We start from the raw sequence: 24,704 nt of genomic DNA on the forward strand, positions 1-24,704 counted from the left end.
TACTGCAACGGGAAATAAAATATGCTCTTTGTGTTTTATAGAAATGCAAGGTGTTTAATGTGAATTATTTTATGATTACAGCTAATGTTTTTTTTAATACTGTCTATGTTTTCTCTTGTTTTCTAAAAATACATTTGAAGTATATTTATTTTTTAAATGGTCTAGGGGGAGTGTAAGAATATTGTAAGATAAATACACAACGCAGAGGACTAAAAGTCAAGAGGGAATTTACGATCAATGGAAATAGTCGTTTTTCAGTTCAACATCTGTATAGAATCTGTGTATGGGGTTCCAGTCCAGGACTCACAGCTACATGTGGCAAGTTCTCATTGGTCCAAATTGTCTACACGTTGAGCCTGAAACGGGATACTTGGTATTTGGCCATTGGCCCAGTTTTACTGCAAGGAATTCTAATTGGTCAACCACAGGCTAGGCTTGGGTATTAACTACATCCTGTCTCTTTGTTCTGTGGAGAAACATTGAGAACAGGGAAGAATAAACATCCACCATCTACTTTCTAGCATAACAACTATGATTTGTTCTCTTTGAATAAATATATTTTTCTCCCCCTGATTTGTTTGGGGTCTGTGTTATTGAAGATTAATATCAACTGCTAACAATAAGATTTCACCTGGATTCACCTGGTCTGCCTATTTCATGGAAATAGCAGGTGTTCTTAATGTTTCGTACACTCAGTGTAGGTAATAGGGTGCCATTTCGGACGAAGCCACAGAGTTGATCTGTTGCCTTATCTCTTAACAATCCAATCCAAAGAAGGTTAATAAATGTCAGGGTGCTGCCAACTCTCATCAGATATTTCTTTATCTGAATTGGGGAAAGAGATGGGGAAAGTGGATACTAAAAAGTATTTCACAGTGAAATAATTCAATGTATGTGATACTATCCCACACAATCTCCAAATAATATTCAGGCATTTAAGCCCACAAAAGATTATATTACATCAGATACACAGGGTTCAAAAGTGCAGGCCTTAACAAGGAAAGTTACTGTCTATCAGTCAGGCAAGTCGTCAATCACATAGTGTATACTACAGGCCGATGTGCTATACAACCTCACCAAAGTACAGCACATTTAAGTTGACTTTAAAGGAGAAAATATGTCTTTTTTTGGTACTATTTTATGGTAGGGGAGAGTTGGGTTAGTTGAACCGAACTTTGTGTGTAATCTATTTCTTACTGCAACGGGAAATAAAATATGCTCTTTGTGTTTTATAGAAATGCAAGGTGTTTAATGTGAATTATTTTATGATAACAGCTAATGTTTTTTTTTTATACTGTCTATGTTTTCTCTTGTTTTGAACCGAAGGGGTAAGTTGAGCCACCCTTGTTTGTTGGAAACCATACACAAAATATATAAATTTGGCCACATATTTAGGAAGAGGTCATAATTTCATGGAGTCTGTGAAGGAAGAAACCACATGGAAAAAGTGATAAGCAAGTTAGGTCCAAAAACAGATTTCCAACAAGTCTAATGAATGTATTGTGTTAGAGGTTTAATGATGCTTGTATCTAAACCAAATTCGATCATTTAAAAATTGTTCTATAGATCAGTTGAGTTCTCTATACAATTCCATTTAAGGTCCTAAACCTAACATGAAAGTGCATCCTTGTAGCTGTGTGGGCTAATATAGTCCAAATGGTTGCCTTTGGGTAAGTTGTGCCAATGGCAAGTTGAGCAAATTGAAATGTTTTCTTCCCAGGCTTCATGCAAAGCATTATCGCTGGGATACAAGGTAACAACAGGGCCTGGCCTATATAATTGTGTATTTCTTTAAATACTAAGGGTTTGTTAGGTGTTAAGCCTGTGTTAAAAGATGCTTAAAATGATTGAAAAATATATTTCAAAAATTATTGTGATTGTTTTGAATTGTGTTTGGGAAATAAATATTAACATGGTTTTAAAAAGTTAGAGGTCATATTTAATTCAGAACAGAAATGTGTAGGCAGGCTAACTTACCCTGTCCTGCAGCTCAACTTACCCCAGAGAACACTTTTTTTGGACAAGCTATGTTTTCAAAACTGTAATGTTTACATGAATTATGATTATTTCCAGGGATACACAGCATCCTGAAATATATGCCGATATACTGTGTATCTTTGTTAGGAAGAATACTATATTTCCCTTGACAGAGTGATGCTGAATGTAATAAATGGCTCAACTTACCCCACTCTCCCCTACCTTAATCTAGATAACAAAGTATAAATGTGAATCATATTAGTGGAATATGAATATTAGTTCTGTGCTGCTTTACCTTTGTTTTATAATTTTGTTAAACGAACAAAGATTTGACTATAGCTAGAATCGGCCAATGAGAGTTTCCTATAAAAAAAAATTAAAAATCATTATTCAATCACACTTTAAATGAACTACAATGAAATCACAGACAAATCCAAATATCTTGTCACTCAACAATATAGCCCCTGCGATAGACTAACGTCCTGTCCAGGGGGTGTAACTTGCTACAGAAACAGGACATAGGCTCCTGCCCTATGGGCCGTTCTGGCTCAGACAAGGCTGCCTACTTACAACAATCAAATTAGTCTGTGAATGCTGTCTAGTACTAATCAGTGTTGGTTACTATGTACACGTTCTCCATTGATTCCCATTCTGGTCCCACATTGCCCCCAGCTGGCTCATATTGTGTTCTGAGCTCAGGGGTGAAGTTTCCCCTAGGTACAGATCAAGAATCAGCTTCTCCTCCCCCAATCCTAGCCTTAACCATTAGGGGGAATTATAAACGGACCCAAGACCAGCGTAGGGGAAACTTCACCCTGCAGTGTGTGCTGAGCAACAATTGTTGTTTTAATTATGCTTATTTAAAACTGAACACTCAGCACCACCTACTGTTCATTTACTTTATTACAGTCAGGAAACTGAATTCAAATGAGTAAAATCCAAGACAGTTGGCGTGCAAAGTATTCTCCTTAATCATTTCTCATTGGTTGAGTGCCATAGCAACAACCCTATCAATTACTTTATTACATGAATCAATGAATGTGCAAATCCTGTTCCATGAAGTCAAGCATGTCAGACATTTATTCCCCTTCTTTTACATATAAGCAATGTTCTCCTGTATTTATGCTTATAAATGTTAAATAACTTTTTAAGTGCATTAACAAGAGCATTATTCAGTATTAAATTCCTTAAAAAACTAATTCAATCATTAGCTTTCTCTAGAAAAGTTTCTCAAATAGTCGAATGCATCCAACAGATATGAAACAGCCCGTGTCGCATTTAAGTAAAAACAGATTGCTTTCCATCCCGATCAGGAATTTTAGGCAGTGAACACATGGGTCATGTTCATTAGGTCATGTAAGGGACAGATCTAAATTTACTGGGGGGAGGGGCTGGTCCAACTCAAGGTGTAATAAATAAAAATGCACCCCATCGCCAAAGTAAACATATTTTCACATGACCCTCCCCTTGTACTGTAAAATAAATTGAACACCCTCCCCCTCATATGATGAACTCAAATCAATAATAACAACTGGAGCGACCTTGTTTATAAACGTGGATATCGATTTTGCCACTTCAGCATGCTTTTGTGGCACTGTCGATGCCACGGAGAGGTACGGGCCAGAAGGTTCACCGACCACCACAGACGAGCGCACTCTCCCTTCCATGTTTCACTACACTACGAACAGAGCCGGATGCAGACAATGATCAGCTAGGGTCAAATCAGATTTTCTAATTATGTAAAACATATGCAACTAATTTTCCACCAACAGGTGCTAATGCACCACACACACAACCAATAAACTAAGCATTTCCTGACTTCGGGAAGCTCAATATCACAGTTTCCGTTTTCAACACCACAATAAATAGACTATGTCAATCTTGACAAACAGATAATGCATCTCTCTCTACCTTAGGCTTACCCAGTATCGAAGGCTTGGCTTGACAATCTCCGAATGTTATTCAACTTTTTGGTGTTTTGTAACAGATGTCTCTTTCCATTCATCAATTGGCTGCCGCACAATTTGGATTGAATGATTGATTTATTTGATTTGTCAGTTTAAAAAAAATAAAAAATACTGTACACAATTTGTTTTTTTTAAGTGACTGGGATTGCACAATAAAGTCGGAGCCTTATTTCCATTGTGGTCCCTATTTGTTACGTAAATACATATACAGTTACATAGATACAGACACGTTGCAGAGATAGACGAAAACATGCTCAACCTCCAGATGAGTATGAGGGGGTCGATTAAGTACAATTCTTACAAGCTTGTTTGGCTGGTAGCTTATTTTGAAGACGTTTGGGGCTGCTGGTGAACCATGATGTGCAGGCATAATCAAAGTGACACTGGACTAGAGCACTTGCCAGTCTTTAGGGTGTCTGTAGCTCAGTTTCCATCCAATTGGCAACAGATTTTCATGTGAATATTCCCTCAACCTTCATAAAAACAATATGCCATTTCAGAGTGTCAGTTAGGAAAATGTGGCGCTGGACAACATGACAGGGAAGATTTTAATTTACCGGACATTTGAGAAATGTAACGGACATCCATGCGCATTCAGATTCAACCTGGAGCAGTCAGCACCATCAATAAACTATGGATGTTGGCCAAATGAGACACATTTACATGTCCTTAAAAACAGTCCATTCCTTGTGTTTCAATGTGTGGCTTCTTTCCTAAAACAAGAATTGTCCACCTCATGGTTCAGCTATCAGAGATTTGAGCACTATCTGTATCTATAGGCAAAGGCCTATAGGCTTTGGTGTCCACTGTATGATATTAATATTGAAATTAATATATATACACACACACACACACACACACACACACACACACACACACACAGGGGATCACACACACACACACACACACACACACACACACACACACACACACACACACACACACACACACACACACACACACACACACACTAACCCGGAAGCTTAAAAGAAATCCCACTATGCCCTCGGACGAACCATCAAACAGGCAAAGAGTCATTACAGGACTAAGATCAAATCATGCTACACCGGCTCAGACGCTCATCAAAAGTGGCAGGGCTTGCAAACTATTACAGACTACAAAGGGAAGCACAGCCGAGAGCTGCCCAGTGACACTAGCCTACTAGATGAGCTAAATAACTTCTATGCTTGCTTCAAGGCAAGTAACACTGAAACATGCATGGGAGCATCAGCTGTTCGGGACGACTGTGTGATCCCGCTCTCCGCAGCCAATGTGAGTAAGACCTTTAAACAGGCCGCAAGTCCAGAAGGATTACCAGAATGTGTACTGGCATGCGCTGACCAACTGGCAATTGTCTTCACTGACATTTTCAACCTCTCCCTGTCTGAGTATGTAATAACAACATGCCTCAAGCAGACCACCATAGTCCCTGTGCTCAAGAACACTAAGGTAACCTGCCTAAATTACTACCGACACGTAGCACTCACGTCTGTAGCCATGAAATGCTTTGAAAGGCTGGTCATGGCTCACATCAACACCATTATCCAAGAAACCTTAGACCCACTCAAATTTGCATACCTCACCAACAGATCAACAGATGTTGCAATCTCTATTGCACTCCACACTGCCCTTTCATACCTGGACATAAAGGAACACCTATGTGAGAATGCTATTCATTGACTACAGCTCAGCGTTCAACACCATAGTGCCCTCAAAGCTCATCACTAAGCTAAGGACCCTCATCACTAAGCTAAGGACCTCCCTCTGCAACTGGATCCTCGATTTCCTGATGGGCTGAACCCAGGTGGTAAGGGTAGGTAGCAACGCATCCGCCAAGCTGATCCTCAGCACGGGGGCCCCTCAGGGGTGCATGCTCAGTCCCCTCCTGTACTCCCTGTTCGCTCATGACTGCATGGCCAGGCACAACTTCAACACCATCATTAAATTTGCTGATGACCCAACAGAGGTAGGTAGGCCTGATCACCGACAACGATGAGACAGCCTATAGGGAGGAGGTCCGAGACCTGACCATGTGGTAAAAGAACAACAACCTCTCCCTCAACGTGATCAAGACAAAGGAGATGATTGTGGACTACAGGAAAAGAAGGACAGAGTATGCCCCCATTCTCATTGACAGGGCTGTAGTGGAACAGTTTGAGAGCTTCAAGTTCCTTGGCATCCCCATCACCAACAAACTAACATGGTCCAAGCACACCAAGACAGCCGTGAAGAGGGCATGACAAAACCTACTCCCCCTCAGGAGACTGAAAAGGGGCCAAGCTTCCTGCCATCCAGGACCTCTATACCAAGCGGTGTCAGAGGAAGGCCGTAAAAATTGTCAAAGACTCCAGCCACCCTAGTCATAGACTGTTCTCTCTGCTCTGCTAACGCACGGCAAGCGGTATCGCAGCGCCAAGTCTAGATCCATAAGGCTTCTAAACAGCTTCTTTCCCCAAGCCATACGACTCCGGAACAGCAAATCAAATGGCAACCCAGACTATTTGCATTGCCCCCACCATCTTCTATGCTGCTCCTACTCTGTTATTATCTATCCATAGTCACTTTAATAACTCTGCCTACAAGTACATATTATCTCAATTACCTTGACACCGGTGCCCCCGCACATTGACTATGTACCAGTACCCCCTGTATATAGCCCTGATATTGTTACTTAATGCTGCTCTTTACTTGTTATTCTTATCTCTTACATTTAAAAAAAAATGTTTTTTTTTTAAAACTGCATTGTTGGTTAAGGGCTTGCAAGTAAGCATGTACCTGTTGTATTCGGCGCATGTGACAAATGCAATTTGATTTGATATGAAGAAACTCCCCAAATACAGGTGTGCCAAGTTTGTAGCGTTATACCCAAGAAGACTCAATGCTGTAATTGCTGCTAAAGGTGCTTCAACAAAGTACTGAGTAAAAGGTCTGAATACTTGTGTAAATGTGATATTTCAGTTGGGGGGGTAAATTATTAAAATAAAATATAAACTGTTTTTGCTTTTTCATTATGTGGTATTCTGTGGAGATTGGTGAGGAATAAAAAAAACTATTTTAGAATAAGGCTATAACGTAACAAAATGTGGAAAATGTCAAGGGGTTTGAATATACATATATATATATATATATATATATATATATAGACACAGTAGGGAGAACAAATATTTGATACACTGCCGATTTTGCAGGTTTCCCTACTTACAAAGCATGTAGAGGTCTGTCATTTTTATCATATGTATACTTCAACTGCGAGAGACGGAATCTAAAACAAAAATCCAGAAAATCACATTGTATGATTTTTAAGTAATTAATTTGCATTTTATTGCATGACATAAGTATTTGATACATCAGAAACCTGATCATTTAATTGTTTTTCTTCATTTCTACTATTTTCTACATTGTAGAATACATCAAGACATCAAAACTATGAAATAACACATATGGAATCATGTATTAACCAAAAAAGTGATTAAAAAAAACAAAATATATTTTATATTTGAGATTCTTTGCATACTCTTGGCATTCTCTAAACCGGCTTCATGAGGTAGTCATCTGGAATGCATTTCAATTAACTGGTGTGCCTTCTTAAAAGTTAATTTGTGGAATTTCTTTCCTTCTTAATGCGTTTGCATTGTGTGTCGTGTTGTGACAAGGGGGGTATACAGATGATAGCCCTATTTGGTAAAAGACCAAGTTCATATTATGGCAAGAACAGCTCAAATAAACAAAGAGAAACGACAGGCCCTCATTACTTTAAGACATGAAGGTCAGTCATAACGTAAAATTTCAAGAACCTTGAAAGTTTCTTCAAGTGCAGTCGCAAAAACCATCAAGCACTCTCATGAGGACCACCACAGGAATGGAAGACCCAGATTACCTCTGCTGCAGAGGATAAGTTCATCAGAGTTAGCAGCCTCAGAAATTGCAGCCCAAATAAATGCTTCACAGAGTTCAAGTAACAGACACATCTCAACTTCAACTGTTCAGAGGAGACTGTGTGAATCGGGCCTTTATGGTCAAATTACTGCAAAGAAACTACTACTAAAGGACACCAATAAGAAGAAAAGACTTGCTAGGGCCAAGAAACACAAGCAATGGACATTAGACCGGTGGAAATTTGTCCTTTGTTCTGGAGTCCAAATTGGAGATTTTTGGTTCCAACCGCCGTGTCTTTGTGAGACGCGGTGTGGGTGAACGGATGATCTCCGCATGTGTATTTCCCACCGTAAAGGAGGTGTGATGGTGTACGGATGCTTTGCTGTTGACACTAGGGGATTTATTTAGAATTCAAGGCACACTTTACCAGCATGGCTACCACAGCATTCTGCAGCGATACCCCATCCCATCTGGTTTGGGCTTAGTGGGACTATAATTTGTTTCACAACAGGACAATGACCCAACACACCTCCAGGGTGTGTAAGGGCTGTTTGACCAAGAAGGAGAGTGATGGAGTGCTGCATCGGATGACCTGGCTTCCACAATCACCCGACCTCAACCAAATTGAGATGGTTTGGGATGAGTCGGACCGCAGAGTGAAGGAAAAGCAGCCAACAAGTGCTCAGTATATGTGGGAACTCCTTCAAGAAGGTTGGAAAAGCATTCCAGGTGTAGCTGGTTGAGAGAATGCCAAGAGTGTGGAAAGCTGTCATCAAGGCAAAGGGTATTTGAAAAAATATATATATTTTGATTTAACACTTTTTTTGGTAACTATATGATTCCAAATGTGTATTTCATAGTTGTGATGTCTTCACTATTATTCTTCAATGTAGAAAATTGTAAAAAATAAAGAAAAACCCTTGAATGAGTAGATGTTCTTAAACTTTTGACCGGTAGATAAAGAAATAAATGTAAGAGAAGCTTACGCCTAACCCGAGAGATATGCCGGTGGCATGCTACGACACTGGAATGCATTTCTTTATGTCAGATGGCTACTGCATCTGCTATACAGATATCGACGTACAGAAGGTGTGTAATTAAAAAAAAATGTTACCTAATATTTTGTATAAAGATAAGCATTACATTGTTAGATTATAGGAGTAACTCTGGTAGGCCTGAAAATGTCACCTCAAGTTCAACTGTTGGAGCCAGTTGGAGCGCCGGGGCGCACTGCCTTCATTGCATAGGCCTGCAGTAGCTAAAGCTTAAAAATAGCCACACCATACAAAACCTTCACAATCATTTCAAAAATGTATTAGGGTAATATAAAAAGTGTGTCAAGCCATTGTTTATAGGGAAAATGCAAGCAGAAGTGCAAATGTAAACCAGGGGGAAAAAATGCACTACCCTCCCCTGTGTCCCTCCAAAATAACACAGAAAGTTTGACAACCCTCCCACATTTTGGACCACCCCTCCCCAGTACATTTTGATCTGTCCCTAATGGACAATTATTTATAGGATTTCTTACTGGACAAGTTCAGGTAGTCCCTCCCTGTTTGTCAATTTTCTTACATTTGGTGCCTAATAAAATTACCACGACGATGTCCTTGTGTTAGTAGTAGGGTACTGAGTTGCACTTATGAGAGACTTACTGAAGACTCAGGGTAGGAATCACAATGGCTTTTGAATGACTCAAGAGATTAATAGAAGGAATGGCTAAGAGGAATGCGAGAAAGAGATGGTAAGAAATAAACAGAAAGAACAAGAGAGAGAAAAGAAAGGAAACTCGAGGGGACAAAAGAAAAAGAACAAGAGAGCAAGAGAGAGAGAGAGAGAGAGAGATAGGGATAGGGAGGATCATGGAGTCCACCATGTTGGCAGTCATGCATGGTGTGGTTTGGCGAGATCTCGCCGATGAGAAAAACACTGGTTGAAAATATGTAACTTTTGCAGTTGAAATGATGCATTTTCAGACAGTTTTGCTCACTGGATTGAGGGGTGCAGGAGAGGACGTTTGCTAACCTTGAGCGGGGAGATATGGGAGTGGGACACGTAGCCATGCACATTCTCAATCTCTGAGAGGTTCTTCTCCGACACGTGCACCAACTCAGGGGCGCGCACCTCGTTGGTCAGCCGCGGGAACCCGTGCTCAGGCGGAGAGTCCTCATCTTCATAGCGATACTGCTTTAGAACGGAGGAAGAAGTGAAGGAGAAAAGGAGCACAGTGGAAAAGGGAAAAGAAACAGTAAAAAGTCAATCAGAACGACAACAATAATAGACAGACATATATTGAAGTTCCACTTTGTGAACCATGCTGTTTGTAGACACATGTTACAGAGTAACATAATACATTGACTAGGCTACATGTGTAGCCCAATTCTGCCTAATGAAGTGAATGAGGAATCTTCTGTGATGGTTCATGTTACCCATATGGTTCCCATATGATTTATACAGCACTTCACCACTACTAAACTCCCATTGGGGGCCTAGGGATAGAAGGGGAAGGGAGGTCTTTGCCAGCAAGTGTGAATCTATGACAGCGTATTTAAGTGTGAACATGTGGGCCCTACCAGATGATGTCAGAATGCAAAATGATGGGTGAACTGAAACATGGTAGCCTTGTAGAAATTAGAATGTAAAGTGAGAAAGTGGCACTTCTTTTCATAGGGCCTTTTTGTGAAATAACTAGGATTCAATCAAAGTCGTGTTGTAGACAAATACATTTAAATACAATTTCCCTCACCCTCGCGGATGTGGCATTCACGGTAAAGCTGCAGGTTACGGCTCAAGCAATAATTACCTTTCTTATTCAAGTGCAGTGCGCTTGTCGACAACTCTCTTTGGATTCAATTCTGGCATAGGTGAACATTGCTACATTTAGTAGCAACAACACAAGAGACAATGGCGCTGCAACGGATAGCTGCCGTTTTACTGGCTCTTGACCAATACTGTGATATTGTGTGTGTTTTTTGTACATAATGTTTCCGCCATCTTTTCCTATGACCGAAAAGCACTTCCGAACATCAGAACAGAACAGTGACCTCAATTTGGATTCTACTTTTCTACCAACAAGTCAGTAGCTCAGTCACGCTGGACTAGGCCCTAATCCCGAGACTTGGAAAAGAAAACAGCTACGTATGAGGGGCCAACATGTGGGCACCCTGACGAAATTACGTTGGCTAGTACATAAACCATTTCTACCCTCCGTTCTATTGGTGAACGTACAATCTCTGGAGAACAAACTGGACTAGCTCCGTTCAAGACTATCCCATCAATGGGACCTGAAGAAATGTAATATCCTATGTTTCTCGAAGTCATGGCTGAAGAAGGACATAGATAATATACAGTGTCCTTGGAAAGTATTCAGACCCCTTGACTTATTCCACATTTTGTTAGTTTACAAACTTATAACATTAATTAAAAATGTTTTTTCCCCTCATCAATCTACAAACAATACCCCATGACGACAAAGCAAAGATATTTTTGCTAATTTATTACAAATAAAAAACGGAAATATCACAATTACAAAAATATTCAGACCCTTTACTCAGTACTTTGTTGAAGTACCTTTGGCAGCTATTACAGCCGTGAGTCTTCTTGGGTATGATGCTACAAGCTTGGCACACCTGTATTTGGGGAGTTTCTCCCATTCTTCTCTGAACATCCTCTCAAGCTCTGTCAGGTAGGACGGGGAACATTGCTGCACAGCTATTTTCAGGTCTCTCCAGAGATGTTCAATCTGGTTCAGGCTCTGGCTGGGCCTTTGAAGGCCATTCAGAGACTTGTCCCGAAGCCACTCCTGCGTTTTCTTGGCTGTGTGCTTATGGTCATTGTCCTGTTGGAAGGTGAACCTTTGCCCCAGAGGTCCTGAGCATTCTGGAGCAGGTTTTCATTAAGGATCTCTTTGTACTTTGCTCATCTTTGCCTCGATCCTGACTAGTCTCACAGTCCCTGCCTTCTGAATAGCATCCACATAGCATGATGCTGCCACCACCATGTTTCACCGTAGGGATGGTGCCAGGTTTCCTCCAGACTTGACACTTGGCATTCAGGCCAAAGAGTTCAGTCTTGGTTCAACCTTTACTGAGGAGTGGCTTCTGTCTGGCCAATCTACCATAAAGGCCTGATTAGTGGAGTGCTGCAGAGATGGTTGTCCTTATGGACAGTTCTCCCATCTCCACAGTGGAACTCCAGAGCTCTGTCAGAATGACCATCGGGTTCTTGGTCACCTTCCTGACCAAGGCCCTTCTCCCCGATTTCTCAGTTTGGCCAGGCGTCCAGCTCTAGGAAGTCTTGGTGGTTCTAACCCTCATCCATTTAAGAATGAAGGAGGCCACTGTGTTCTTGTGGACCTTCAATGCTGCAGAAATGTTTTGGCATCCTTCCCCAGATCTGTGCCTCGACACAATCCTGTCTCGGGAACTCTAAGGACAATTCCTTTGACCTCATGGCTTGTTTTTTTCTCTGACATACACTGTCAACTGTGGAACCTTATGTAGAAAGGTGTGTGTCTTTCCAAATCATGTCCAATCACTTGAATTTACCACAGGTGGACTCCAATCAAGTTGTAGAAACATCAAGGATGATCAATAGAAAAAGGATGCACCTGAACTCAATTTCGTGTCTCACAGCAAAGGGTCTGAATACTTATGTAAATAAGGTATTTCAGTTTTTTATATATATACATTTGCCAACATTTCTAAAAAACTTTTTTTTCGCTTTGTCATTATGGGGTATTGTGTGTGTTTTTTTATTTAATCCATTTTATTTAATCCATAACAAGGCTGTAAAGTAACAAAATGTGGAAAAAGTCAAGTGGTCTGAATACTTTCCAAAGGCACAGTATATCTAGCTGTTTTTTCTATGCATTAGCAGGACATAATGGTAGCGCTGGGTAAGCTCTATGCGGGAGGTGTGTGTCTCTTTGTTAACAACTGCTGATGCGCAATTTCTAATATTAAGGAAGTCTCGAGTTTCGACCGAGTTAGAATACCTCATGATAAGCTGTAGACCATACTATTTACCAAGAGAGTTTTCATCTATATTTTTTGTAGCTGTCTATTTACCACCACAAACCGATGCTGGCACTAAGACCACACTCAGCGAGCTGTATACCGCCATAAGCAAACCAAAAGAATCCAGATGCAGCGCTTCTAGTGGCCAGTGATTTTAATGCAGGGAAACTGAAATCCATTTTACCTAATATCTACCAGCATGTAACATTTGCAACTTGAGGTGAAAAAACTCTAGACCACCTTTACTCCACACACAGAAAAACACATACAAAGCTCTCCCTCGACCTCCATTTGGCAAATCTGAACTCTATCATCCTGATTCCTGCTTACAAGTAAAAACTCAAATAGGAAGTACCAATGACGTGCTCAATACAGAAGTGGTCAGATGAAGTGGATGCTAAGCTACAGGACTGTTTCGCTAACACAGACTGGAATATGTTCCGGGATTCATCTGATGGCATTGAGGAGTTTACCACATCAGTCTCCTGCTTCATTAATAAGTGCATCTACAATGTCGTCCCCACAGTGACCATACGTACATATCCCAACTAGAAGCCATGGATTACAGGCAAAATCTGTACCGAACTAAACGCTAGAGCTGCTGCTTTCAAGGAGCGGGACACCAATCCAGACGATTATAAGAAATCCAGCTACATCCTCTGACGAACCATCAAACAGGCAAATCATCCATACAGGGCTAAGATCGAATCCTACTACACCAGCTTGGACACTTGTCGGATGAGGCAGGGTTTGAAAACTATCATGGATTACAAAGGGAAACCCAGACGCCGAACTGCCCAGTGATGCAAGTTTACCAGACATGCTAAATAGCTTCTATGTTCGCTTCGAGGCAAGCAACACTGAACCATGCATGAGAGCACCAGCTATTCCGAATGACTCTATGATCACGTTCTCCATAGCCGATGTAAAACCTTTAAACAGGTTAACATTCACAAGGCCGCAGGGCCAGAAGGATTACCAGGAAGCGTACTTAGAGCATGCGCTGACCAGCTGACGAGTGTCTTCACTGTCATTTTCAACCGCTCTTTGGCCCAGTCTGTAATAACTACATGTTTCAATCAGACCACCATAGCCCTTTGCCCAAGAACACGAAGGTAATGTGTCTAAATGACTATCGACCTGTAGCACTCACATCTGTAGCCATGAAATGCTTTGAAAGCCTGGTCATGGCTCACATCAACAGCATCATCCCAGACACCCTGGACCAACTCCAATTCGCATACCGCCTCAACAGATCCACAGATGACGCAATCTCAATTGCACTCCACACCGCCCTTTCTCACCTGGACAAAAGGAACACCTATGTCAGAATGCTGTTCTTTGACTACAATTCAGCGTTCAACACAATAGTGCCCTCCATGCTCATCACAAACCTAAGGACCCTGAGACTAAACACCTCTCTCTACAGCTGGATCCTGGACTTCAAGATGGGCCATCCCCCAGGTGCTGAGGGAATTAAACCTCTCATCCGCTATGCTGACCCTCAACACAGGGGCCCCTCAGGGTTGCGTGTCTAGTCCCCTCTTGTACTCCCTGTTCACCCATGACTGCAAGACTCAAACAACATCATTACATTTTCAGACGACACGGCGGTGGTAGGCCTGATCACAGACGACGATGAGACAGCCTATAAAGAGGTCAGAGAACTGGCAGTGTTGTACCAGGACAACAACCTCTCCCTCAACGTCAACAAGACAAAGAAGCTGATCGTGAACTACACGAAAACGGAGGGCCGAGCACACCCCCATTCACATCAACGAGGATGTAGTGGAGCGGGTCGAGAGCTTCAAGTTTCTCTGTGTCCATATCAGTAAGGATCTATCATGGTCCACAAACACCAATACAGTTGTGAATAGGGAACGACAATGCCTCTTCCCTCTCAGGAGGCTGAAAAGATTTGGCATGGGCCCTCGGATCCTCAAAGGTTCTACAGCTGCACCACTGACAGCATCTTGACTGGCTGCATCACCGTTTGGTAAGGCAACTGCTTGACATCTGACCGCAAGGCGCTACAGAGGGTAGTGAGTACGGCCCAGTACATCCCTGGGGCTGAACTCCCTGCCACCCAGGACCTCTATACCAGGCGGTGTCAGAGGAAGGCCCAAGTCAAAGACTGTTCTCTCTGCTACCACACGGCAAGAGGTACTGATGGTCTGGAACCAACAAGACCCTGAACCGGTTCTACCGCCAAGCCATAAAACTGCTAAATAGTAAGTTAAATACTTCACCAATAGCTACCCAAACTATCTACATTGACCCTTATTTGACTCATCAGATACACTGCTGCTATTGTTAATTTTCTGTCACTTTATTCCTAGTTATATGTACATATCTACCTCAATTTCCCCGGTCCCCTGCACATCGACTAGGTACTCGTACCCTGTGTATATAGCCAAGTTATCGTTACTCATTGTGTATTTATTAATACGTGCTTTATTTTCTACAATTTCTCTATTTTCTTTCCCTCTGCATTGTTGGGAAGGGCCCGTAAGCATATTAATATTATCTAAACCTGTTCTTAATTTTTTTATTTCACCTTTATTTAACCAGGTAGGCTAGAACAAGTTCTCATTTACAACTGCGACCTGGCCAAGATCAAGCAAAGCAGTGTGTCACAGACAACAACACAGAGTCACACATGGAATAAACAATAAAACAAGCCAATAACACAATAAACAAGTAAATGACACAGTAGAAAAAAATATATACAGTGTATGCAAAAGGCATGAGGAGGTATACAATAAACAGGCCATAGGAGCGAATAATTACAATTTAGCAGATCTACACCTATTGTTTACGAGGCATGATTTTTTTATTTGAAAATACACTCAAATGAAATTACTGAAGCAGTGTCTTGTTAAACTGATCCTTTGAACTTGCCTTGGGATGCAGTGGACTACCATATCTTTCTTGTCGCAGAAGTAGGCAATGCTTCAGATTACCTTTCTGAACGTCTTCCTTCCTGCCTTCACAGAAGTCATATCATGGCAAACAAATTTAGCTGATTTCTCGCATGAGGTGTTTGACAAATGACTTTTGCTTTTTGGATGTAACATTTTCTATATTCATACCTAGAGAAAGACAAGGCAAAGCTGTCTATTATAAGCCTGCTAAGATAACTCATCACTATATGCCCATATAACCCTAAAATGTTAAAACATATATATGCCCACAAAACAAATCAAATAAATACCTATATTTCCATCAAGCTAATACTGTGTGTCCCTTAACCTATTTTATCCATGATAGAGTGAAAAGGGGCAATACCCCCAAGGCCTGAGTGCCTTATGATATGAAAGCAGTGAAGTCCTCTCTGTGTACAGCACAAGAGTGGAAAGCGGGCATGAGAGTGGCATGGATGGGCAGTGCCCATGCCTGAAGCATGAGGAGAAGGATGGCATGAAGATGGGGCTCGAGGGACAGTGGAAAGTCCCCTCTCTCACCCAGGGAGCGTTCATCAAGTCGGGGTTCATGCATGCCGGGGGCTGGCCAGTGTGTGGGGACCCCTGCACCGCAGCCGGCCTGTTCTGTGGACAAGAGAGAGCAATCCAGCTTTGACCACAAGGGGGAAACCAAGAGAAGAGCAAAAGTCAAAATGTTCAGGGTAAAGTTTCTCATATGGGAACATATCTAGGATCAGCTTACCCTCCCTAAATCCTAACCGTGTGGTTAGGGGAGGGATGCAAAAAAGGCCTTAGATCAGAGTCTGGGTAACTTCATCCTGCTCAAAAGTAAACACTCATCCAAAAGCTCCAGTCACCTCGGGAAGAAGCTCGCCACACGCAAACACGCGTGTGAAACTCAAGACAAACACACCAGCCAGTGTAGCTGTGATAGGAACAAATAGACAGGGTGACGAATGCCACCATGCTCTCCAACAATTAGACCCACCACACACACACAGTTTTGGCAGACGGTAATGGCTGGAAAAGGATGGGTCAAAAGAACAAACATGATAATCAAGTTCCCATGTACCACAGCAACATTGAATGGATACACTCAGATTCCATCCCAAATGACATTCTATTCCTTAGTGCACTACTATTAACCAGTGCCCATAGTGCTCTGGTCAAAAGCAGTGCTCTATGGAGGGAATATGGTGTCATTTGGGATGTAACCTAAATAAGCAATTCACAACATTCAGCAGGCTCAGCATACAAAAATCCCAGTACGTGATGAACCAAAACAATAGATGAGATATCTACGACTGAGGGAACAGCATTATAGGTGGATCATGTCAGCTGCAATGCACCAGCAATCTTTGATAAGGGCCTCAAGGCAGGAAAATGGAAACTGAAGGCAACATTTTTAAGAGTTGAGGGAGAAGCCTATGTATAGGGCGGCAGGTAGCCTAGCGGTTAAGGGCGTTAGGCCAATAACCAAAAAGGTTGCTGGTTTGAATCCCGGAGCCAACTAGGTGAAAAATCTGCCATTGTGCCCTTGAGCAAAGCCCTTAACCTGAATTGTTCCTGTAAGTTTCTCTGGATATAATGTCAAATGTATGCTATAAACCTAATGGTATACCGCCCTGCCCCTCATCCTGTGCAAATAACATCAAAAGCAATAGGCCAGAGAGAACTATCCCAATATATATTAATCTGCAATAAACTGGTTACACATATCAGATTTCCCTGATTTAAGCTGCAGTCATATTTTGAAGCACCTTTCCACACGTTCCTATGTAGAGGAACAATCTGATGCCTCAAACTCTCCAATTACCCCACATCATGTGCTAATAATCTCGCTTTATGATTAGACACTAAGCACTGTGGCCGACTGTCTAATCCACTGTCCTATTTCCTCTTTTATCACTCCCTCGATCTTTCCTCAGTTTCTCTTTTTCCCTTTTCACACTACTGAGTCAAGCTAAGTTATACATCCACCATAGTTGCTGGAACCGTACTGGAAAGTCCAATTAAAAGGACATATCAGACCCAGTACAGTTCGGGTTGACACGCTAATCTGAAAAGGTAATTACATTCTCAAACTAATGCATTCTAACTCTCTCTCTCTTTCGCTCTCCTCTAGTAGTCTGAGTAAGAACAGACAGACAGTGACCACTACAGCTGGTGCCCACATGGCAAAGGTCATGCACTCTTCCTCTCTGACCACAATTCCCTTCCCAAACCAAGTGTACGTCAACCATCTGACCCCTATCAGACCACCACAGAGTTCTAACCCCAGTACTACACCAAATACAGTACATGGGTTTGATTCCCACGTCTGCCACACACTGAATATTAACACAACACCTAAGTCGTTACGCCAAGAGATCCGATCCCCTTGACAAGGTCGCTAGGTTGTGGGTTAGGGTTGCTACAATATGCTTACTGTCTATTATGATTGGTTATTGAGGGACATACTGTAAGTACTAACATTGGTCACTTAGGGAGTGGGATGTCACTGGCTTAAGGTAGAAATAATGGTGCTTGGCCTCTCGAGTGGCGCAGCGGTATATATGCTTGAGGCATCACTACAGACCTGGGTTCGATCCCAGGCAGTTACACAGCCTGCAGTGACCGGGAGACCCATAAGGCGGCGCACAATTGGCCCAGCGTCTTCCGGGGTTAGGGGAGGGTTTGGCCGGCCGGGATGTCCTTGTCCCATCGCACTCTAGCAACCCCTTGTGATGGGACAGGCGCCTGCAAGCTGACTTCAGTCACCAGCTGTACGGTGTTTCCTCCGACACATTGATGCGGGATAAAGTGAGCAGTGCTGCTTGGCAGAGTCGTGTTTCGGGGAGAACCTCCGCCTCTCCCAAGTCAGTACGGGAGTCGCAGCGATGGTAAGACTGGAGCTAACAATTGGATATCAATTGGGGAGAAAAATGGGTAAAAAAATATAAATATATATTTATATAAGAAATGTAGAGCTGTAGCGTGATTTAGGCATAGATTTAATCAAATCAAGAGTTAACAAGCGATAGCCGACACCCGCATAGCTTGTGTTTTGGAGGGGTAACTGCGTTAGAACGGTCAAATCGGTGGGAAGTTGCTGGTGTGGTCATTGTCATGAAGCCACACCGGTCCCACTCATGTTAGAAGTTCAGAATGAAAAAGTGTAGGCCATATACCGTAGATTTAATGGCACTCAAATTGAAAATAATTTAACTAAATAATGAGGATGTGTGTTAGCCAAATGGAGGTGTAGATTACATCTCACATTCCAGTGTTCCAACTTGTAAAACAAGGCTGCATAGGATTTCTCTTAATGTGACTCTGCGTAGCCTTTATTTTCTCTATATCATTTATATGTATCCATACTGTAATGTATGTATCTGTATCCAGAGATAAATGTGTGCGCATGAGAGACATTGTGTGTGAATGTATTACACTAGTGTAGATTCCATTTTAAGATGCCATTATACCTTGCGTTGGCACAGTTTCATTGAACCGGCACACTTATCTCACTGCACCCTGTAATTGAATAGAACTATTCAGACAGGGCAATCAGCAGACGTCATCCCACATGGGCACTTAGTGTCTGTGCCTAACGTACCATAGCAGTGCCCACTGAAATGTGGAAACTGGCAGTGCCATTCCTTAATGTCGGCACAGTAACATAAAATGTCCTCTATGCGTCTTCATTCTATACGTTAATAAGAAGCGGCTCAGTTGGTAAGCTCGGTAATTCCAAGCGTCCTGGGTTCAATTCCGGGGGGATCACATACGACTATTGCTTTGATGAAATTTTCTGCCAAGTGGCATAAAGTGCAAACGATTATATTATGGCAACATTATCATAACACCATAAATTACCTCTTCTCAAAGGAATGTACTGTACGTGTTTTTTATAGTTGTGTTTTTCGCGAGCTGATGATATCTTTCAATCTGTACACTGAGAGGACTTGAAATTGTACGGTGTCTCAAGTTAAAAAAAATGTTAAAAAACACTTCAGTTAAACTTGATACAGAGTAGAAAGGCAACAGTGAACGTAAAAGAACTGGGATGCCCACTCTCACACACACAAACACCCAAACACGGGAGAGGGACACATGTGGGAAGCCAAGGGCAGTGCCCGGTTACTCTGTGCCAACATGGCCATTTCAGATGAACATAGAGAGCTGATGAACTTAGCTGCAAACACAGGGGCAGGTGTGTGTCACTATCGCTCCTGTCTGTCGCCCAAAATGGGATGTAGAGTACTGGACAGATGGTCATGGGAAAAAAACTAGGCCTAATACCACTCTGTTGCATTTCCATGACCATATGTAACACAAATTGGTTACACTTTCCATTACAGTGCCCTAATTACTGTGTAATTTCCTGTAATTGTAATTACTCATTATTACACTGAACTTAAACTGTACTTAAGAGTTACTTAGGGTTAGAGTTAGTGCCTAAGTAAGGGTTAGGGTTTAATGAGTAATCACAATACTTATTACACTTTAATTACATGAGTAGTTACACAGTAATAACGGCACCGTAATGTAAAGTGTTACCCAGAAATCTCATTAGCTCTCAATGTATTCTGTGATTCTGTGTGCCATTCTATTCATATTTAGGGTCGAATGGCATTTCATTCAATCCCCTGTAGACCTATGCAGATGCAGTGATATGAAAATGTGGGGTTGGCCCATAAGCGGGCATACTTTACTTGAAGTTGTAAAGATACCATGTGACGTATATAACACATATACTACCATGCAGTTACACAGGATTGCAATGTATTGGTAGTACATGTAACCACCACACTATTGCACCACAAATACTTTTGAGTGAGAATTTGGCGAGTTGTGAAGCTACCGTCTAACTCGGTGTATCTCAATCCTGGTCCTTGGGACCCAAAGGGTCGCAAATTGTTGCTTTTGCCCTAGCATTCACACACTTCATTCAACTAATCCTCAAGGTTTTGATTTGAATCAGGTGTGTTAGTGCTCTAGGGCAAAAATTAAAATGTGCACCCCTTAGTGTCCCTAGGACCTCGACGAAGAAACACTGCAAGTGCAACAATATTTTGGTTACCAAAGTAGTTATGGAATAACTATAAATCAGCATTAGGGCGAGGTAATGTGAAGTGTTGCCCATTTACCTTGACTTTTTATAGTGTGTAGGCCTACATGTTCAAGCTGCCAGAATCTCTCCAAATTATTGAGACATTATCCAGAAAGAGCAGAGCTGAGCTGAGCTGTTCCTCCCTTTCAACGTGAGTCATCCTGAGCTACCATTGACAGCAGTGAGTGTGCATTCAAAAATATGCTTGCCATAGTTCTTCAAAACATTGAAACGGACACATAGTTAAAGGGATAGTTCAGGGTTTAAACACTGTTTCCCATGCGTGTTCAATGAACCATAAACAATTAATGAACATGAACCTGTGGAACAGTGGTTTAGACACTAACAGCTTACAGACGGTAGGCAATTAAGGTCACAGTTATGAAAACTTAGGACACTAAAGAGGCCTTTCTACTGACTCTGAAAAACACAAAAAGAAAGATGCCCAGGGTCCCTGCTCATCTATGTGAACGAGCCTTAGGCATGCTGCAAGGAGGCATGAGGACTGCAGATGTGGCCAGGGAAATAAATTGCCATGTCCGTACTGTGAGACGCCTAAGACAGCGCTACAGGGAGACAGGACGGACAGCTGATCATCCTCGCAGTGGCACACCATATATAACAACACCCGCACAGGATCGGTACATCCAAACATCACATCTGCGGGACAGGTACAGGATGGCAACAACAACTGCCCGAGTTACACCAGGAACACACATTCCCTCCATCAGTGCTCAGACTGTCTGCAATAGACAGAGAGGCTGGACTGAGGGTTTGTAGGCCTGTTGTGAGGCAGGTCCTCACCAGACATCACCGGCAACAACGTCGCCTATGGGCACAAACCCAACATCGCTGAACCAGACAGGACTGGCAAAAAGTGCAAAAAGTGCTCTTCACAGACAAGTCACAGTTTTGTCTCACCAGGGGTGATGGTCGGATTCACGTTTATCGTCGAAGGAATGAGTGTTACACCGAGGTCTGTACTCTGGAGCGGGAGGTGCAGGATCTGTCATGGTCTGGGGCGGTGTGTCACAGCATCATCGGACTGAGCTTGTTGTCATTGCAGGCAATCTCAACGCTGTGCGTTACAGGGAGGATATCCTCCTCCCTCATGTGGTGAGGGCTTGTGCCATTCCCCCCAGAAATGTCCAGGAACTTGCAGGTGCCTTGGTGGAAGAGTGGGGTAACATCTCACAGTATGAACTGGCAAATCTGGTGCAGTCCATGAGGAGGAGATGCGCTGCAGTACTTAATGCAGCTGGTGGCCACACCAGATAGTGACTGTTAATTTTGATTTTAATCACCCCCCTTTGTTCAGGGACACATTATTCCATTTCTGTTAGCATCATGTCTGTGGAAGTTGCTCAGTTTATTTCTCAGTTGTTGAATCTTGTTATGTTCATACAAATATTTAAACGTCAAGTTTGCTGAAAATAAACGCAGTTGACAGTGAGAGGACGTTTCTTTTTTTGCTGAGTTTAGCAATACGCCATACGGCACTATCTATAGTGTATGGCAGGATCAGTATTAAGAGGTTGTAGCGCAGAAGCTTATATGCCATATGTACAAGGGGCCAACAAAGACCCAGCTGACTTGAAAGCTTTTAAAAATGACTAGAAGGCTAGGCATTTTCAGTTATAATATGGTTGCAGAAAGACTGCAAAATGATATTTGTCATTTTAAAAACTCATGCAATGGTTAATAGTTTGGTCTGAAATGATTAACCTTTGGTTGCATGGGGTTTCAAAATGAAAAATACATCGGGATGAGGTGTGGAAGGTGTGGAAGGGATTAGGGATTCTTACTGAATGTACAGTTTATACACTGTCAATACCCAACTGTACAGTTGTATTGAGGATTATTTTAGTCACCAATTACACACAGATATACGTAGTTTATACAATTAAAAATACAGCAGTTTGTTAGCATATATTTCTCATTTGGTATCAAAATATCATTATTTTCAACACATTTGCCTCATAGATATCCTAATAGCAGGTCTATGTTTACCTCCTGGAAAGTCTCATGATGTTGCAAAACCAGATTGATGGGCAAAACACATCATCATGAGGCCTATTAATGCTCTTGCTTAATTTTGGACATCAGGAGACTAAAAGCAATAGATCTTTAAAAACTTGAAAATTGACATACTCAATTTTGTGGGACTGTAGGCTGTCAAAAGTGAAGAATAACTGGAAAAAATGATTAAGTAAAATGACACTTTATGATGGCTTTTAATTTACAGAGAAAAATCTAGCATTATGGCACTGTATCTTGGCATATTGGTTACTACCAACAGACAACCAACGCACAAAAACAACCACAACGGTTGATAGCCATCAGATCTGAAACTTTGACCACAGGGCATGTTTGTACTCATTCCATTTTGTTACCACAATCATAGCACTGAGACACAGTCCACGTAGCATGGTTTAGCACCGTAGCACGGTTAGCTCTGGGGTGACGTTTCCCCGAGGTACAGATTTAGGATCAGCTTCCCCTCCCCCAATCCTAACCTTAACCATTAGTGGGGTGGATGCAACCTGATCCAAGGTCAGCGTCTAGGGGCAATTTCACCCTACTCAGTTCAGCCCACTGAAGTATACTTAGCGTTGCAAAGCTACCGGTAATTTACAAAAGTAAATATGTCAATCTATGGTAACTTTGGCAATGTATACTTACATAACTTTTAAAAACTGTATTAATATATAGTATTAATTTCTTATATGTGTCCATATTGTCCCTGAGTTCTAGTGGATAAACCATACAGTTTAAGAGAAAATTGCCTAATTAATGAACAAATCTTCTAATCAACAATGGCATTATTTTATATTAACTCTGCAACTCTTGCAACTATTGACTTTTTTCACAACTACCACCAGTTTGGCACCAAAACATTTACAATAAAGATACAGTATACTGACATAGTAAACTATATAAATAAAACACCTCCAAAACAAAGGACATGTGGTTTGGTAAGAAGAATGCCCCTCTCCCAACAGGTGTGATTACTGCCTCTGAGGGTTTAGAGCTTGAGGTAGTCACCTCATATAAGTACTTGAGAATATGACTAGACGGTACACTGTCTTTCTCTCAGTACATATCAAAGCTGCAGGCTAAATTTAAATCTAGACTTGGTTTCCTCTATTGTAATCGCTCCTCTTTCACCCTAGCTGCCAAACTAACCCTGATTCAGATGACCATCCTAGATTACGGAGCTGTCATTTATAGATCGGCAGGTAAAGGTGCTCTCGAGCGGCTACATGTTCTTTACCATTCGACCATCAGATTTGCCACCAATGCTACTTATAGGAGACATCACTGCACTTTACTCCTCTGTAAACAGGACATCTCTGTATACCTGTCGCAAGACCCACTGGTTGATGCTTATTTATAAAACCTTCTTAGACCTCACTCCCCCCCTATCTGAGATATCTACTGCAGCCCTCATCCTCCACATACAACACCCGTTCTGCCAGTCACATTCTGTTAAAGGTCCCCAAAGCACACACATCCCTGGGTCGCTCCTCTTTTCAGTTCGGCTGCAGCTAGCGACTGGAACGAGCTGCAACAAACACTCAAACTTGACAGATTTATCTCAATCTTTTCATTCAAAGACTCAATCATGGACAATTGTGTCAGCTTCGCGTAATGTATGGTTGTCTCTGCCTTCTTGCCCTTTGTGCTGTTGTCTGTGCCCAATAATGCTTGTACCATGTTGTGCTGCTGCCATGTTGTGTTGCTACTATGTTGCTGTCATGTTGTGTTGCTACCATGCTTTGTTGACATGTGTTGCTGCTATGCTATGTTGTTGTCTTAGGTCTCTCTTTATCTAGTGTTGTGGTGTCTCTCT

At 41.9% G+C, this 24,704-nt stretch overlaps 1 protein-coding gene across 20 annotated transcripts in view; it reads right to left on the minus strand.

The window, feature by feature from the left end:
* LOC112259143 (disks large homolog 2) overlaps positions 1–24,704 on the minus strand; it is a 196,949-nt gene that overhangs the window by 152,759 nt on the left and 19,486 nt on the right. For 18 of the 20 annotated variants that reach the window (XR_006084103.1, XM_042326993.1, XM_042326985.1 and 15 more), the window contains exons 2-3: positions 16,300–16,383; positions 9,843–10,004 (exon numbers count right to left, since the gene is read on the minus strand). Coding sequence is in view for 19 of the 20 variants with exons in the window: in XM_042326993.1 (XP_042182927.1) it covers positions 9,843–10,004; positions 16,300–16,383 (246 nt within the window). In the remaining variant the exon portion in view is untranslated. The remainder of the gene's footprint in view (positions 1–9,842; positions 10,005–16,299; positions 16,384–24,704) is intronic. The other 2 variants (XM_042326987.1, XM_024433891.2) reach the window with 2 other exon arrangements.

Source organism: Oncorhynchus tshawytscha, linkage group LG09 (genome assembly GCF_018296145.1).
Source record: "Oncorhynchus tshawytscha isolate Ot180627B linkage group LG09, Otsh_v2.0, whole genome shotgun sequence".
Classification (NCBI taxonomy): Eukaryota; Metazoa; Chordata; class Actinopteri; order Salmoniformes; family Salmonidae; genus Oncorhynchus; species Oncorhynchus tshawytscha.